Here is a 15,892-nt window from a genome sequence, read left to right on the forward strand (position 1 = left end):
CTCTTCCCAACCGCTAGCGGCGCCGCAAGCTAAAACCACTGTGCTTGCAAAAGGCACCGCCGCTGACAAACCAAAAAGTTTGTGCCGCATTTCTCACCGTCTTTTCTGTACTGTACATTCGCAATCTAGACAACTCTCTATTTAAATTATACAACTCGGGAGTTATTAACTGGTACAGATAAGACTTAAATTAGTTCAATGTAAGCCATTTTGGCGTTATCGCCTGGCCGACTAGGGGCTTTGATAATTCGGCTGTAACCACCGTTACGTGTTTGGTATTTAGGTCCAATTTTTTCAAAAAGGTACTTGCCAATCGGTTGGCCTTGTACTTCAATCGGTCGCAAAAAAGACTCCGCTCGGCGCCTCGAAGCAAGCGTGTTAGTTTTGGCCTGGGTGATTAGTCGGTCAACGTAACGTCTTAAAACTTTCGCGCGCGACTCGGTCGTTAAGATGCGGCCGTGGGCAACTAGTTGACTGGCTAAATTACGCATCACGCCTTTTTCTCACGTGCTGTCGCGGCGAAACACTTGGGTCGGGTTAGCCATCTTACTCTCCGTCCTCCAAGCTAATGCCAAACTCTTCCAACTTAGCGATAATCTCTTGCTCAGACTTTTTGCCTAAGTTGCGAATGTCGCTCAGCTCTTTAGCCGTTAGACTGGCTAAATCTTCCAGCGTGTTGTAACCGGCACGTTTGAGCGAGTTAAAGGAGCGAACCGATAGTTCAAGTTGACTAATCGGAATCGTTTTGTTAACCGGTTTTTTCTGAATTTCCTCGTGGGACATAAAAACGGTTTCCCGTTCCAAGTTGGAAACTTGCGCCATAACTTCTAGATGCGACATCAAAATGTTGGCCGCTTGGGCAAGCGCTTCCTTGGCCTCAACCGACCCGTCGGTTTTAACGTTTAAAACTAATCTCTCTTGAATGATCGCAAAGGAAGTGTTAAGTTCGGTGACTTCAAAGGAAACTCTTTCAACCGGTGAAAAGTCCGAGTCGATCGCAATTAGCGAACCGAGTTGGATTTTAGACTCAATCTTGTTGGATAAAACTTTGATGACTTGCTTGTTTTCTTCAAAGGAAACGTAGCCGCGACCAGTTGTCACGAACATTTCTAGTTTCAAAGCACCCGCTTTAGTGACCTTGGCAATTGGCTGGCTCGGGTTGACCACGTCTAAGCCGGAAGGAGTTTGTAAATCACCGGCCGTAATTTGACCTTTGTCGGCCTTAAGCGTTACCCGCACCACGTCGCCTTCGCTAATCAGTTCTCGGTTGTAGACAAAACGCGCCTTTTTTAAGTTCAAAATCAGTTTAACCACGTCCTCTTCCACGCCGGGCAAAGTTTCAAATTCGTGTTGAACGTTTTGAATTTTGACCGCGAAGGGAGCCACGCCTGTGATTGAAGAAAGTAAAACCCGGCGCACCGCGTTACCAAGCGTGTTGGCAAAGCCGCGCTCTAACGGTTCAATCGTAAAAGCAGTCTCGTAGTTGTTAACTTTCCGTTTAGCTACTTCGTTGTAATTTAAAATCGCGAATTTTTTCATCTCAACCTACTTTCTCGCACTGAGTCGTTTGATAACTCTTTTGGGTGGCCTAGTTCCGTTGTGAGGAATCGGAGTTACGTCTTTAACGCTCATCACTTTAATGCCCGAAACTTCGATTTGTTTACGAGCCGCATCTTTGCCGGGTCCGGTCCCTTTGATTTTAACAACCACTTCTTTAAGACCGAATTCTTTGGCTTTTTCGCTGGCTGAATTAGCTGCTAAAGAAGCGGCGTAAGGTGTTGATTTTTTGGTGCCTTTGTAGCCAATTGCTCCCGACGAAGACCAAGCAAAGACAGCACCCTTAGGATCGCTAAAACTGATAATTGTGTTGTTGTGAGTCGCGTGAATGTGAGCCACGCCAGTCACAATCGTGGCGCGTTTCTTCTTAGATTTCTTAGTTTTGGTTGCAGTTTTAGTTGCCATTGACTAACCCTTCTTACCGGCCACAGTTTTGCGTGGTCCTTTACGAGTGCGTGCGTTTTTCTGAGTCACTTGGCCGCGCACCGGCAGTCCTTTCCGGTGGCGAATCCCGCGGTAATTTTTGATGTCTTTGAGTCTTTTAACGTTAGCACCCACTTCACGGCGCAGTTCGCCCTCGATTAAGTAACTCTTAATTTCCTGACGGATTGATTGGAGCTGATCTTCGCTCAAATCTTTGACGCGAATGTCTTCGCTGATTTGAGTCTTACTTAAAATCTGCTTGGAAAGGGATTTGCCAATCCCGTAAATATAAGTCAGCGAAATAACGACCCTTTTGTCGTTTGGTATCTCAACGTTAGCGATTCTAGCCATAAGTGTGCTGCTTGACTCCTTTACCCTTGGCGCTGTTTGTGTTTAGGGTTGACGCAAATAATCCGCACCGACTTATGGCGGTTAATCACGCGGCAGTTTTGACAAATTGGTTTGACTGACGTACGAACTTTCACGTAACAACTCCGATCTTAAAGCGTAATTGTGGGCGCACAGACGCCCGAATAACTGTTTTATTCTAACACAAAAACGGTCTGTAAATAATAAAAAAGCGATATTTTTTCTAATGCCGGTAGGTGATTCGACCGCGGGTTAAATCGTAAGGCGAGAGTTCAATTTCGACTTTGTCTCCCGGCAAAATCCGGATGTGGTGCACGCGCATTTTGCCAGAAATGGTGCCGTGAACCGTGATGCCATTTTCTAACTCTACTTCGTACTCACTCATCGAGTGAGCCGCCTTGACTACGCCTTTGACACGAATTGCGTCTTTAGCCATCTGCTTCACCCCCTTCTTGGGTTAAAACGACCGCTCGGCCATGTTCGATTAAAATTGTTTCTTCGTAGTGAGCAGTCAGTTTGCCGTCACTAGCAACCACCGTCCAGCCGTCATCCAAAACTTTGACGTTTGAACTCGTTTGCAAAATCATCGGTTCGATGCAAATCGTCATTCCATCGCGCAAAAGCGGCCCGCGTCCGGCTAATCCGTCGTTAAAGATCGAGGGCTCTTCGTGAAGAGCGAGTCCGATTCCGTGGCCGCTGTAGTCGCTCGGAACGCACAAACCTTGTCCGCGCACATAAGACCCGATGGCATTTTCAATATCGCCCACGCGAGCGCCGGGCTTGATCGCATCTACTCCGCGTCAAAAAGCCGCCTGAGCGACAGCGATTAACTTTTGAGCCGCCGGACTCGTTTGACCAACCTCAACCGTGAAAGCGCTGTCGGCGTGGTAACCGCGGTATTTGACGCCTACGTCAATTTTAAGTAGGTCACCCGCGGCTAACTGGCGCGAGTTAGGTAGGCCATGAATCATCTGCTCGTTGACCGAAGCACAAATCGTTTTAGGGTAGCCCTGGTAGCCCAAAAAACTGGGTTGACCTCCCAGTTTAGCAATCGTCTGGCTAGCCAGCTTATCTAACTGCTCGGTGCTCACACCGGGTTTAATCGCCTGGCGCAAAACACGTTTAACTTGGGCTAGAATGGCTCCCGATCGGCGCATGTGATCAATTTCTTGGGCCGACTTAATGCTAATCACGCTCAAGCCTCGCGATCAGAGCGCGAAAATTTTGCTCTTTACTTCCGCTGGTGTCAAGTTTTAGAACCGTTTTATGGGCCTGGTAATAATCAACTAGCGGTTGAGTTTGCGAGCGGTAGACCTCAATGCGTTGTCTAATCGTATCGGGACTGTCGTCGGCTCGGCCGCGGCCAATTAGCCGGCTCACAATCACTTCAATCGGAGCGTCTAACCAAATCACGTGGTCAATTTTAACGCCCTTATCTTCTAGGAAGTGAGCTTGGTTAAGTGTCCGGGGATAGCCGTCTAAAATCACGCCTTGGCCGCGGTCATGACTTGATTTTATCGCCTGGTAAATAACGCGGTTAGTCAACTTGTCGTCCACGTAAGCGCCTTTGGCTAACGTTGCTTGAATCTCTTTACCTAACTCAGAACCGCTCCGAACCGCCTGGCGAAAAATTTCGCCCGAGGAGATGTGGCTTAAATGGTAATGATCCGCCAACCCCTTTGATAAAGTGCCTTTGCCAACCCCAGGCGGGCCCAGGAAGATGAAGTTACCTACCAAAGGAGACCACCCGATTGTCCATCTTTATCGCTGTCAATGGTGCGCAAAACTTGCTCACGAGCCCGGGAAATGGTTTGAGTTGTGTCGCGAGCCCGCACGTGCTCCAGCGTTTCGATCGCAACTGAGACAAGGATGATCAGCGAAGTGCCGCTAATCGTGAAAGGCTGAGGAATGCCGATCATTTGCTCAATGAACGGAACCGCGGAAATGGCCGACAAGTAAAAACCAGAAAAAACGCTTAGACGCATCACAATCCCAGTCAAGTACTTCTCGGTTTCTTGGCCGGGTCGAATGCCGGGGATAAAGGTGCCGCTCTTTTTGAAGTTTTGCGTCACGGTGTAGGGATTAAAAGTGATCAAACTCATCACAACCGAGAAAACGAAAATGATCAGTACGAAAATACCTAAACCAAGCGGATCGGTCAAGCGAAGGTGGTTTTCTATTCACTGACGGGCTGGATCTTGGTGGTGGAGAAAACCAGTGATCGTGAGCGGTAAAAGTAAAATTGTCATCGCAAAAATGACTGGCATAACACCGGCTGGGTTAACTTTCATCGGTAAATGCGACATTTGTTTAACGTCGCGCGTCAGTCCGCTACCCGTTTGCTGAGTCGGAATGTGACGCTCGGCTTTGTGAAAGAAAGTAACGATGAAAATTAAGCCGGCAAAAACGCTGAAGTGAACGATAAAGTTCATGCCGCCGACAAACGAACCGCCTTGACTAGTTGAGACAAAATAGCTGTAAGCAAGGCGGATCTTGGCCGGCAAATCAGCCGCGATCCCCGAGAAGATAATCAAAGAAATTCCGTTGCCCGCTCCGCGGGAAGTAATTTGCTCGCCCAAAAACAGCGAGAACAAAGAGCCGGCTAAAAGAATCAGCGGAATGACTAAGTACTGGTACCAGACGTTATCGGCCGGCGCCAGAAGTTCAACGTGCTGACTAATTCGGAACTGCTGGATCACCGTCATAGCTTGGACAATCGCAAAGCAAATCGTCAAAATGCGCGTCGCAAAGGCGATCTTTCGTTTGCCGACTGGACCCGAGTGAGCTAGGCGGTAAATAGCCGGGAAAGCTTCCGACTGGAGCAGTGTCATGATGATCGAAGCGGTGATGTAGGGCGAAATGCCGAGCGCAACGATCGAGAAATTAGAAAGCGCGCCGCCGCCGATTAAATTCAGCATTCCGATCAGCGAAGTCGAATTTTCAACTAAGTCTTGGTTAACTTTGACGATCGGAATCGTGATCGTCGCGGCGATCCGGAAAATCGAAATGAGCAAAATCGTGTAGAGAATCCGCTTGAGTAAAGTTTTGTTTTTGAAGTAGCTGCGGAAACCAAAAAATCCGTTCGCGACCAAACGGCCGAATTTTTGCAGTGCTAGCTTCATGCCCTAGAGCACCTCTACCTTACCACCGACTTTTTCAACCGCTTGGCGAGCTGTTTTGGAAATAGCGTTGACTTTTAAACTAACTTTGTGAGTCAGTTTGCCGTTGGCCAAGACTTTGACCGGTAAACTAACCGAAGCGATTAGACCAGCTTTTTTCAAAGCTAGACGGTCAACTTCCGAACCAGCCGGAAACTTCTTGCTTAAGTTAGTCAGCGAAACAATTTGGTATTCCACGTGGTTAACGTTTTTAAACCCGCGTTTAGGCAGACGACGAAACCACGGGTTTTGTCCACCTTCAAACCCTGGCCGGGTTGACCCGCGTTTGTTTTGTCCCGACTGACCACGGCCAGCTTGCTTACCACGCCGACCAGCGTGACCACGGGCAACACGAATTTTACGTTGGCGCGCACCTTCTTTAGGACTCAGTGTGTGCAACTGCATTTTTCTCACCTCCCGGCTTTTTAAGTCTGAAATGACTAATTTTAACGCCACGCATTTCGGCGATTTGCTCAACCGTTCTTAGTTCCGATAGAGCTTTAATAGTCGCTTTAATCGCGTTGGTTTTGGAACGCGAACCGAGACTTTTGGTGTAAATGTCTTTGTAGCCAGCCAGTTCAACCACCGCTCGGACTGCCCCCGAAGCGACAATACCTTTTCCGCGCGGAGCTGGTTTAACCATCACTTTGGAAGCTAAAAACTTAGCGCTTTGAACGTGGGGTACGGTGCGCTTGTCGATGATCGGAACTTTGACTTGTCTTTTGCGAGCATCTTTAATCGCTTTTTTAATCGCATCGGGCACTTCGTTAGCTTTGCCATGACCCCAGCCCACGCTGCCCTTTTTGTCACCAACAACAACAACAGCCGAGAAACTGAAGCGACGTCCACCTTTAACCACGGTAGTTACGCGCGAGATATCAACCACTTTTTCGCTAAATTCAAGTCCGTCGTCTTTAGCACGGGAGCGGAAACGACGTTGGTTTGGACCGCGTTGGCGGTCGGAGCCAGTTTTATTAGCTGGTTGAGCGTGAGCTGGACGGCGACGACCAGCGGTTGGAATCCGGAAATCTTTGGATTCGCTCGACAAAGGTGTTTTGGGCTTAAGCGGCTTAGTTTCTGACATAGTTAGAATTCTACTCCTTTATCTCGGACGGCATCGGCAAAAGCTTTGACTTTGCCGTGGTAAACGTAACCTGAGCGGTCAAAGACCACCCGCTTAACGCCTAGTTTAAGAATTTTTTCTCCCAGGATTTGACCAACCTTGGTTGCTCCGGCTAAGTTAGCGCCGTGCTTAAGTTTCAGTTGGCGGGTTGAAGCGTAGGCCAGCGTTTGACGTTTGTCATCGTTAATCAGTTGCCCCTCAATGTGGCGCAAAGATTTAAAAATGTTTAAGCGCGGTTGCTCGGCGCTGCCGTGGATTTTTTGGCGGATTTTTAAGTGTTTCCGCTGACGGTACTGGTTACGACTAGTTTTTTTCATAAACACCTCTACTTGCTGGCAGTCTTGCCTTCTTTACGACGAATTTTTTCGTCTTTGTACATGATCCCTTTTCCTGAGTAAGGGTTAGGACGGCGCACTTGGCGGATAATCGCCGCCATTTGACCCACCCGCTGTTTGTCGATCCCGCTCACAATCACAATGCTTGGCTTAGGAACTTCGACTTTAACGTCTGGGAAAACATCTAGGACAATCGGGTGCGAATAACCGACGCTGAGCGTTAATTTGGAACCTTGTAAACTAGCTCGGTAACCGACTCCCTTAATTTCGATCTCTTTGCGAAATCCTTGGTTAACGCCGTCAAGCATGCTTTTGATCAGCGAGTTAGTCGTCCCGTGCAGTTGCTTGGTCGATTTTTCTTCGTTAGCGCGGCTGGTGACGAGCAAGTTCTGATTCAGACTGACGGCGATCAGCGGTGAATGCTCTAAAGTCAGCGTTCCCAGTTTGCCTTTAATTTCAACGCTCGTTCCGCGGATGAGAACTTCGGTTTGATCAGGGACAGTTAAGATGCGGTTGCCTACTCTGGACATATTTTCCTCCTACCAAACGTAGGCGATTACTTCCCCGCCTACTTTCCATTCCCGCGCTTGGCGATCGGTCACAATTCCCCGCGAAGTGGAAATAATCGCCGTTCCGTAGCCCGACAAAACGCGCGGCAGTTTGTGGTAGCCGGCGTAAACGCGCAGACCGGGTTTGGAAATTCGTTTGACACCGACGATCACGCGCTGGTCGCCGCGGTATTTGAGTCCGACCACAATTTGCTTGCTAATCCCTTCGCCGCGCGCCTCATAATCAGTAATAAAACCTTCGTCGCGCAAAATTGTCACGATTTGGTGTTTGATTTTGGAGTAGGGAATGGCGACGGTTTTGTGCTTACGCTGGTTGGCGTTTTTAATCCGAATGAGCATATCACCGATTGGATCAGTTATGATTCCGTACATACTATCAGCTCGCTTTCTTAACGCCCGGCACTTTGCCTTCGTGGGCTAAGGTGCGGAACTTAATCCGGGAAACACCAAAACGGCGCATGTAGCCCCGCGGCCTTCCGTCAAAAGCATCGCGGTTACGAATCCGGATGTAAGACGAATTAGGACTCATTTTGTTAAGTCTTAGTTGCGCATCTTTATCGCCCTTTTTGGCTAGAGCGCGCAGCTCTGCCCGCAAGTCGTAGTTAATCTCAACTTGCTTGATCCGTTGGTTATTTCTAGCAATTAATGATTTTCGTGCCATACACCCTCCTTAGGAGCGACCTTTCTTAAAAGGCATACCGAGCAAAGTCAAAAGCGCTAGCGCCTCTTTTTGGTCGGATGCGGTCGTGACGATAATCACGTCCAGACCTTTTATTTTGCGAACTTTGTCGAAATCAATTTCCGGAAAAATGATTTGTTCGCTCACGCCGAAAGCGTAGTTGCCTTGCGAGTCAAAAGACTGAGGACTAAGGCCGCGAAAATCACGGACACGCGGAATGACGATGTCGATCATTTTTTGCAGAAAGTTCCACATTTTATCGCCTCGCAAAGTCACTTTGGCACCGATAGGCATGCCTTCGCGCAACTTCCAGGAAGCGAGCGATTTCTTAGCCAAAGTCAAGACCGGTTTTTGACCGCTAATCAAAGTTAGTTGTTCAACCACCTCGTCAACTGCTTTAGAGTTAGCGATTTCGTGCCCCACGCCCATGTTGAGAACTAGTTTAGACAAACGGGGAATTTGCATCGGCGAACGGTAGTTAAACTGAGTTTGTAAATCAAGTCTAACTTTTTCTTGGTAATGCTGTCGGAGACTGTTCATCTAAATTTCCTTTCCGGTCCGTTTACTAATGCGCACCTTTTTTTGGTTGTGGATAGCAAAGCCCACCCGGGTTGACTTGCCTTCTTTGCCTTTGGTAACTAGCGCTAAGTTTGAGATATCAATCGGAGCTTCAAACTCAATAATTCCGCCCTCGGCGTTAGTTTGGGAAGGTTTGGCGTGCTTTTTGACTACGTTGACTTTGTCAACTTTGGCGCGACCTTTTTTCCAATCGAGCGAAATAATCGTTCCGCGCGTCCCTTTGTGTTTACCGGTCAAAACTACCACCTGGTCATTTTTCCTTAGTTTTCTCATAGCTCTCCTAAATTACCTCGGGGGCTAGCGAAATGATTTTGCTGTAACCCTTGTCGCGCAGTTCGCGAGCAATCGGACCAAAGACGCGGGTGCCACGGGGAGTTTTGTCGGGCTTGATGATGACAACTGCGTTATCGTCAAACTTAATGTGAGTCCCGTCTTTCCGACGCAGCCCGTACTTGGTGCGAACGAGTACGCCGCGAACCACTTGACCTTCTTTGACCATGCCGTTGGGGATCGCCTTTTTAACCGAACAAACCACTACGTCGCCGATGTTAGAAGTCTTTTTAACCGATCCGCCGATGTTGCGGATGATACCAACTTCTTTAGCGCCGGTGTTGTCGGCCACCTTGGCACGACTAAGTTCTTGAACCATTACTCTTCACCTACCCTTGGCTGCAAAATTTTAACGAGGCGAAAAGTTTTCGTTTTTGAATAAGGACGAGTTTCGGCGATTTGCACTTGGTCGCCCAGCTTAGCAGTCTGGTTTTCGTCATGGACGGCGAACTTTTTGGTCACTTTAAAACGTTTACCGTAGATCGGATGCATTTGGTAGGTGTCAACCGCCACAGCTAACGTCTTGCTGCTTTTAGTTGAGACAACCGTTCCAACTAGTTGTTTACGACGGGTGTTTCTTGGCATGCTCTACTCCTTTGCTCCCGATTTGGGTTTGGCCGACTTATTTTTAGCGGCTGTTTTCGGTTTAGTGGCGCTTTTAGTCCGCTTAGGCGCAGTTTTTTGAACCGGTTTTTTAACTTTGGAAACTGATTTTTTTGCAGCCCGTTTTTTGGTAGCGCTAACTTTAGTGGCTAGCTGCTTGGGCTCTTCCGCTTGGCGCTGAGCGATGATCGTGAAGACGCGGGCAATGTCACGCTTAACTAACTTGATTTTGTGGGGTTGATCAAGTTGGCCGGTCGCGTTTTTAAAGCGCAAAGTGAACAGTTCGGCCTTAAGATCGTTGATCAAAGTGCGCAGTTCGGAGACTGATTTGCTCTGTAACTCTTTAACTTCCATGCTCTACTCCTCCCCTGCGCCAGTTTGACGGGTCAAAATTTTTCACTTTACCGGCAGTTTGTGACCGCCTAACCTAAGAGCCGCCAAAGCGATCTCAGGGTCAACTCCGAGCACTTCAAACATGACGGCGTACTTCCGCACGACCGCGACCCACTTCTCGGGGCTCCCTTTCCCTTTACCCATACGAACTCCGATTGGTTTGGCGGTTTTGGAAAGGTGCGGGAAAATGCGAATGATGACTTGGCCTTCCCGTCCCATGCGACGAGTAATCGCGATTCGAGCGGCCTCGATTTGACGCGAGGTAACCCAGGCTGCCGTTTGAGCTTGGAGTCCGAACTGACCAAACTCAACTTTATTGCCCTTAGTAGCGTTTTTCTTGTCGGGGTAAATGTTGTGTGGCTTACGGTACTTAGTTCTCTTGGGTTGCAGCATGGCGAGCACCTCCTAACCACGGTAAACGTTTGGAAATCCAAACTTTCACGCCGATCGTTCCGTAAGTGGTGTTGGCGTTAGCGGTGGCGTAGTCAACATCTTGCCGAAGCGTGTGGAGTTTCATTTCGCCTTCGGCGTAGCCTTCGGTCCGAGCCATATCGACTCCGTTTAAGCGACCAGCAACCAGCGTTTTAATTCCGAGCGCGCCGTTACGCAGCGCTTGGCGAATGGCGAATTTTTGGACAGCCCGGAAAGAGCTCCGGTTTTCTAACTTAGCGGCGATATCTTCGGCCACCAGGCGGGCGCTCAGTTCGGGTCTTTCGATTTCTTGAACGTCAAGACTAATTTTGATGGCACGGTTTTTAAGGTATTTAACTAGGTCAGCGTGCAGTTTTTTGAGGTTGTCGCCGTTAGATCCGATCACAATCGCCGGCGTAGCCGTGTGGAGACGAACGATAACTTGGTTGTTTTGACTCCGCAAAATTTCGACTTGACCGATTTTGTAAGTACGCACTTGGCGGTCAAAAAAGCGGTGAATGCGCTGATCCTCAACTAAGTTTTTAACGTAGTCCTTCTTGTTGGCAAACCACTTGACATTGTGCGGTTTGGTGATTCCGAAGCGAAAACCATTTGGATTTACTTTTTGTCCCATCGCTTACCTTTCCTCGATTTCAATCGTTAGTCTTGACGTGCGTTTAAAAATTTTAAAAGCCCGGCCGCGGCCCCGGGGTTGGAACCTTTTTAAAGTCGGTCCCTCGTCAACCAAAACTTTCTTGACGAAAAGTTTGTCGGCGTTAAGTCCGTGGTTGTTGACCGCATTTGCCACGGCTGAGTTAAGCAGTTTGATAAAAATTGGCGCCGCTTTTTTACGAACGTTTTGCAAAATGGTTAACGCCTCACCGATCGGCTGACGCCGGAAAGTGTCGGCCACTAGGCGGGCTTTACGAGCCGAAATGCGTTCAATTTTGACGTGAGCTTGAGCAACTTTAGCCATTATTTCTTCCCTTTATCAGCGCCGTGACCACTAAATGTCCGCGTCGGTGAAAATTCGCCTAGTTTATGTCCAACCATGTCCTCGGTCACGTAAACATCAATGAACTTACGGCCGTTGTGAACTTGGAAAGTTAGACCAATGAAATCTGGGAAAATCGTGCTCCGACGCGACCAAGTTTTGATCGGTCGTTTGGGCGCTTTGCTTTCTAAAATTGCCGCGACTTTCTTGAGTAGATGGTGGTCGGCAAACGGACCTTTCCGGAGTGAACGTGCCATTATTTACGCCCCTTTCGTTGACGAATAATCAGTTTGTCAGAAGCTTTGCGAGTTTGACGAGTTTTGACACCAAGCGCTTTTTTACCCCAGGGTGTCATCGGGCTTTTACGACCAATCGGCTGGCGACCCTCACCACCACCGTGAGGGTGATCGTTGGGGTTCATGGCTGATCCGCGCACGGTCGGACGAATGCCGCGGTGGCGGTTGCGACCCGCTTTACCCTGGTCAACAAGCGAGTGTTCTTCGTTACCAACTGTTCCAATCGTAGCTCGGCAAGTCGCTAAAATTCGTCTCACTTCGCCCGAACGCAACTTGAGAATGACGTACTTGCCGGTCTCATCTTTCCCGAGAATTTGGGCGTCTAAGCCGGCTGAGCGGGCGATTTGACCCCCACCGCCCGGGTAAAGTTCCACGTTGTGGACAAAAGCACCCTCTGGGATGTTACTCAGCGGCAGAGCGTTACCGATTTTAATGTCCGACTCGGGACCCGAGATAATCGTTTGGCCGACTTTTAAATCGCGAGGCGTGAGAATGTAACGCTTTTCGCCGTCTTGGTAAACGACTAACGAAATGTTGGACGAGCGGTTTGGATCGTACTCAATCGTTTTAACTTGGGCTGGGATATTGTCTTTGTTACGTTTAAAGTCGATAATGCGGTACTTACGTTTGACTTGGCCGCCGTGGTGACGAACGGTGATTTTGCCGCTGTGGTTACGACCGCCAGTTTGCTTTTGCTTAGCCAGCAAAGATCTTTCCGGGCGCGAAGTGCTGAGATTGGCGCGGAAATCTAAACTTGTCATGTTGCGGCGACCGTTAGTCACCGCGCTGTACTTCTTAAGCGCCATCTTGTCCTCCTTGGCCCGGCTTTTTGGTTGCTTGGTCGGCTGATTTGACTTTTTCGTCCGTTTCTTTAGTTTCGCTCGGCTCGGTTAAAGCGGGTTTTGATGGCTCGGCTGCTTCAACGTCAGCCTGTTTTTTCTGAGCGATTTTAGCCGCCGCGCGCGCTTCTACGTCGCTGGCTGGAGTCTTGGACTGATCTGGAGCGACATTCTCATCAATCGCCGCGGTTGGAGTTGTTGACTGAGCGTCTTTATCCTCTGGAAAAATCGCGATTGAACCTTCTTTGAGCGTGACGATCGCTTTTTTGTAACCCGGTTTAAAACCAGCAAAACGACCCATCTTTTTGGGTTTACGGTCGATTTTGATGATGTTAACTTGCTTAACTTTGACGTTGAAAATGAATTCCACCGCTCGTTTAACTTCCGCTTTATTGGTTCGGGAGTCAACGGCAAAAGTGTAAATTTGCTCGGCCATTTGACGGTAAGTTTTTTCGGTCAGAACCGGCGACTTAATTACTTGTGAAACGTGCATTAGCTAACCATCCTTTCCACGCTCGTCAAAGCTTCGGGCGCAAAAATGACCGCGTCCGATCCGATAATTTGACTGACGTGAACCGAGTTAGGCTTGACGATTTGACACTGGGGTAAATTGCGAAGCGATAGAGCCATTTTTTCGTCTCCGCCTACAAAGAGCAATTTGCGCATTTTCTCACCGAGCGCCAAACTTTCAAGTTGCTTCAAAAAGTCTTTTGTGGACGGTTTGGTGATTTTAAACTCGTGGACAAAAACGGCTTTTTGTTTGGCCTTGAGCGTGAGAGCCGAACGGAAAGCCAACTTACGAACTTGCTTGTTAACTTTCAGTTGGTAATTGACTTCCGGAGTTGGACCGAAGACGACTCCGCCGCCGACTCAAATCGGCGAACGGTTTGAGCCGGCTCGAGCGCGACCAGTTCCTTTTTGACGCCACGGCTTAGCGCCGCCACCACGTACTTCGGCGCGGTTTTTAACTTTGTGAGTGCCTTGGCGCTGACTAGCCCTTTCGGAGAGAACAACGTCAAAAATGGCTTGACGGTTAACTTTGACCGCGAAAATGGCCGGTTCTAAACGACTAGTGGGTTGGATTTTAGGACGCGATGCTCCGCCAGCTGGTTTAGGCGCCGGGGCAGAACTAGCTTTAGGAGTGCTTGACTGATTCTGAGCAGAGGCTTTATGAGCGGGCTGAGTTGTTTGTTTTGGATGACTTGGCGCTGGTTTGACGCTAGTCTGAGCGGGCTTATGTTTAGCATCAACTGCGGGAGTAGTTTTAGTCGCTTGAGATTGCTGAGACGCCGAGTGGGAAGCAGCGCTTTTGTGAACCGCGCCCGCCTGAAACTTAGATTGGGGCTGAGCTGCTTTAGGTTGACTAGTCTCAGTTTTCTTAACCTCGACTCGTTTAGCGCTTGACCCGGCTGACTTTTCCGCGTGCGGGTGAACTTTTTTCGGTTGTTTAGAATCCATTACTCACCACCTTCTGGCTTCTTAGGCTCGTCTTGGCGATCATCTTTTGCTTCAGGCTCGTCCTTAGTCTCCGAATCAGACGGTCCAGCCTCAGAACTAGTGGGCTCGTTTTCCGAACTGCTTTCGGTTGGACTAGCGTCGGCCGATGGCGCTGGGGTTTCGGGTTTGCTTGCTAGTTCAGGTGCCTCGCTTTTGTCACTCTCAGCTTGCGCATCGCGTCTAACGGGCGTCTTCTGGTCGGGCTGGCTTTCGTCATCGCTCTTTTCATCGAGCGGTTTTTGACCTTGGTCAGAGCGGTTTTTTTCGGGTGCAACTGCCTCAGCTGGCTGAGACTGAACAAACTGAGCCAACTTGGTCTGAGCGTCTTGGAGCAGTTTTTCTAGCGCGACCAACTTGGTCTGACTGCTCTTAACTCCTTCGTGATCTTTTTCGCTTTGTTGCTTAGCGCTTAGTTCTTTGATTTGCTCAATTTCGCTGGTTAAGTTCTTAATTTCGTCGCGGACTTTTTTCTCTTCAGGACTAACGTGAGCGAGGGCTTCCTCTTGCTCACGCACTTTTTCGGCCGTAGCAATCGCTTCTCGCATCTGTTTAACGCTCATGTCGGTGTTAATTTCAGCACCAACTTTTTTGGCTTCCTCAAGCAATTTGTTTTTCAAAATTGTCTCTTGGACGTTGACAAGTTCCACGCCCGGACGGTTTTTCAGTCCTTTGACCGCTTGGCGAACGATCACGTATCCTTTGGCCGGTCCAGGAATCGAACCTTTGACTAGGAGAAGATCATTTTCAGCGTCGCTACTAATTACCTCTAAGTTTTGGACCGTAACTTGGGCGTGACCCATGTGACCAGGCATGTTCATGCCTTTGATGACTTTGTTGCCGCTAATGTCACCGAGCGAACCGGTTTGGCGGAGTGGTTTTGAACCGCCGCCGCCGCCGTGGGATTTTGGACCGATCTTTTGGTTGTGTCTTTTAATCGCGCCGGCAAAACCTTTTCCCTTGCTAACGCCAGTCACATCCACCAGCTGACCCGGCTCAAAAATGCTGCTGTCAACTTGCTCGCCTAACTGGTAACCTTGCATGCCGCGAATTTCCCGGACAAATTTCTTGGGCACCGTGCTAGCCTTAGCAAAGTGTCCAACCAATGGCTTTTTGTGGGTCGATTTTTTGCGGTCAAAAGCGCCAAGCTGGAGAGCTTGGTAGCCGTGTTTTTCGGTCTCTAAAACGGCGCTAACCACGTTAGGTCTGACTTCGATGACGCTAACTGGAATCGCTTGTCCGTGTTGACTGAAAACTTGGCTCATCCCAACTTTTCTGCCTAATATACCTTTCATGTTTCTCCCATCGGTCCGCCTTGAAAGCGAACTTGTTTAAACTTTTACTTAAGATCGACTTGGATCTCAACGCCGGAGGGAATCTCTAGCCGTTTCAGCGTAGTGAGCAGTTTTTCGCTAACGCTACTTAAAACGATTAAACGTTTGTGAGTGCGAATTTCAAACTGTTCGCGCGATTTCTTGTAGATGTGAGTCGGGCGGATAACGGTAAAAATTTCTTTCCGAGTTGGCATCGGCACTGGGCCTGACACTTTGGCGTTTTCTTGTTCGGCAACGGTGGTGATTTTTCGGGCTGCTTGGTCAACTAGAGCTGCTTCGTAGGCCCGAATTTTAATCTTCACTTGCGACATGTTGTCTCCTCTTGTTCTTGAACAGAACTGGCTCCGCATTAACTCTTGATCCGCCATGGACAACTATTTTGGGCGTATCAACAACCTAATGCCTC

The 15,892-nt window shown here is 48.9% G+C and overlaps 10 protein-coding genes across 10 annotated transcripts; all 10 read right to left on the reverse strand.

Annotated features, from left to right (window-relative positions):
* Positions 1-546: 546 nt before the first annotated feature.
* LOC111627170 (DNA-directed RNA polymerase subunit alpha-like) lies at positions 547-2,471 on the reverse strand. Its single transcript, XM_023370740.1, is given in 2 exon segments — positions 547-1,923; positions 1,987-2,471. Coding segments are annotated over 2 exon segments (1,722 nt in total). The 5' UTR covers positions 2,332-2,471.
* A 306-nt stretch (positions 2,472-2,777) lies between these two features.
* Positions 2,778-3,506, reverse strand: LOC111627171 (methionine aminopeptidase-like). The gene is made up of 2 exons (XM_023370741.1): positions 3,210-3,506; positions 2,778-3,128 (listed from the first exon to the last, which is right to left on the reverse strand). Exons 1-2 carry the CDS (start codon positions 3,504-3,506, stop codon positions 2,778-2,780), a joined length of 648 nt encoding a protein of 215 aa, XP_023226509.1.
* Positions 3,507-3,534: 28 nt separating this feature from the next.
* LOC111627172 (adenylate kinase-like) lies at positions 3,535-4,451 on the reverse strand. Its single transcript, XM_023370742.1, has 2 exons — positions 4,084-4,451; positions 3,535-4,000 (listed from the first exon to the last, which is right to left on the reverse strand). The coding sequence occupies exons 1-2, from the start codon at positions 4,449-4,451 to the stop codon at positions 3,535-3,537; spliced, it is 834 nt and encodes a 277-aa protein (XP_023226510.1).
* Positions 4,452-4,529: 78 nt separating this feature from the next.
* Positions 4,530-5,180, reverse strand: LOC111627174 (protein translocase subunit SecY-like). Its single transcript, XM_023370743.1, has one exon. It carries the CDS (start codon positions 5,178-5,180, stop codon positions 4,530-4,532), a length of 651 nt encoding a protein of 216 aa, XP_023226511.1.
* Positions 5,181-5,886: 706 nt separating this feature from the next.
* LOC111627175 (30S ribosomal protein S5-like) lies at positions 5,887-6,591 on the reverse strand. The gene has a single exon (XM_023370744.1). It carries the CDS (start codon positions 6,589-6,591, stop codon positions 5,887-5,889), a length of 705 nt encoding a protein of 234 aa, XP_023226512.1.
* A 364-nt stretch (positions 6,592-6,955) lies between these two features.
* On the reverse strand, positions 6,956-7,512 carry LOC111627176 (50S ribosomal protein L6-like). Its single transcript, XM_023370745.1, has one exon. The coding sequence runs from the start codon at positions 7,493-7,495 to the stop codon at positions 6,956-6,958; it is 540 nt and encodes a 179-aa protein (XP_023226513.1). The 5' UTR covers positions 7,496-7,512.
* Positions 7,513-10,095: 2,583 nt separating this feature from the next.
* On the reverse strand, positions 10,096-11,663 carry LOC111627295 (30S ribosomal protein S3-like). Its single transcript, XM_023370866.1, is given in 2 exon segments — positions 10,096-10,454; positions 10,489-11,663. Coding segments are annotated over 2 exon segments (1,008 nt in total). The 5' UTR covers positions 11,164-11,663; the 3' UTR covers positions 10,096-10,121.
* Positions 11,664-13,528: 1,865 nt separating this feature from the next.
* LOC111627177 (50S ribosomal protein L4-like) lies at positions 13,529-14,116 on the reverse strand. The gene has a single exon (XM_023370747.1). It carries the CDS (start codon positions 14,114-14,116, stop codon positions 13,529-13,531), a length of 588 nt encoding a protein of 195 aa, XP_023226515.1.
* Positions 14,116-15,561, reverse strand: LOC111627178 (50S ribosomal protein L3-like). Its single transcript, XM_023370748.1, has one exon. The coding sequence runs from the start codon at positions 15,445-15,447 to the stop codon at positions 14,116-14,118; it is 1,332 nt and encodes a 443-aa protein (XP_023226516.1). The 5' UTR covers positions 15,448-15,561.
* LOC111627179 (30S ribosomal protein S10-like) lies at positions 15,492-15,854 on the reverse strand. The gene has a single exon (XM_023370749.1). The coding sequence runs from the start codon at positions 15,852-15,854 to the stop codon at positions 15,492-15,494; it is 363 nt and encodes a 120-aa protein (XP_023226517.1).
* Positions 15,855-15,892: the final 38 nt, after the last annotated feature.

Source organism: Centruroides sculpturatus, unplaced genomic scaffold (genome assembly GCF_000671375.1).
Source record: "Centruroides sculpturatus isolate CEXI.00-Female unplaced genomic scaffold, Cexi_2.0 scaffold597, whole genome shotgun sequence".
NCBI classification, from domain to species: domain Eukaryota; kingdom Metazoa; phylum Arthropoda; class Arachnida; order Scorpiones; family Buthidae; genus Centruroides; species Centruroides sculpturatus.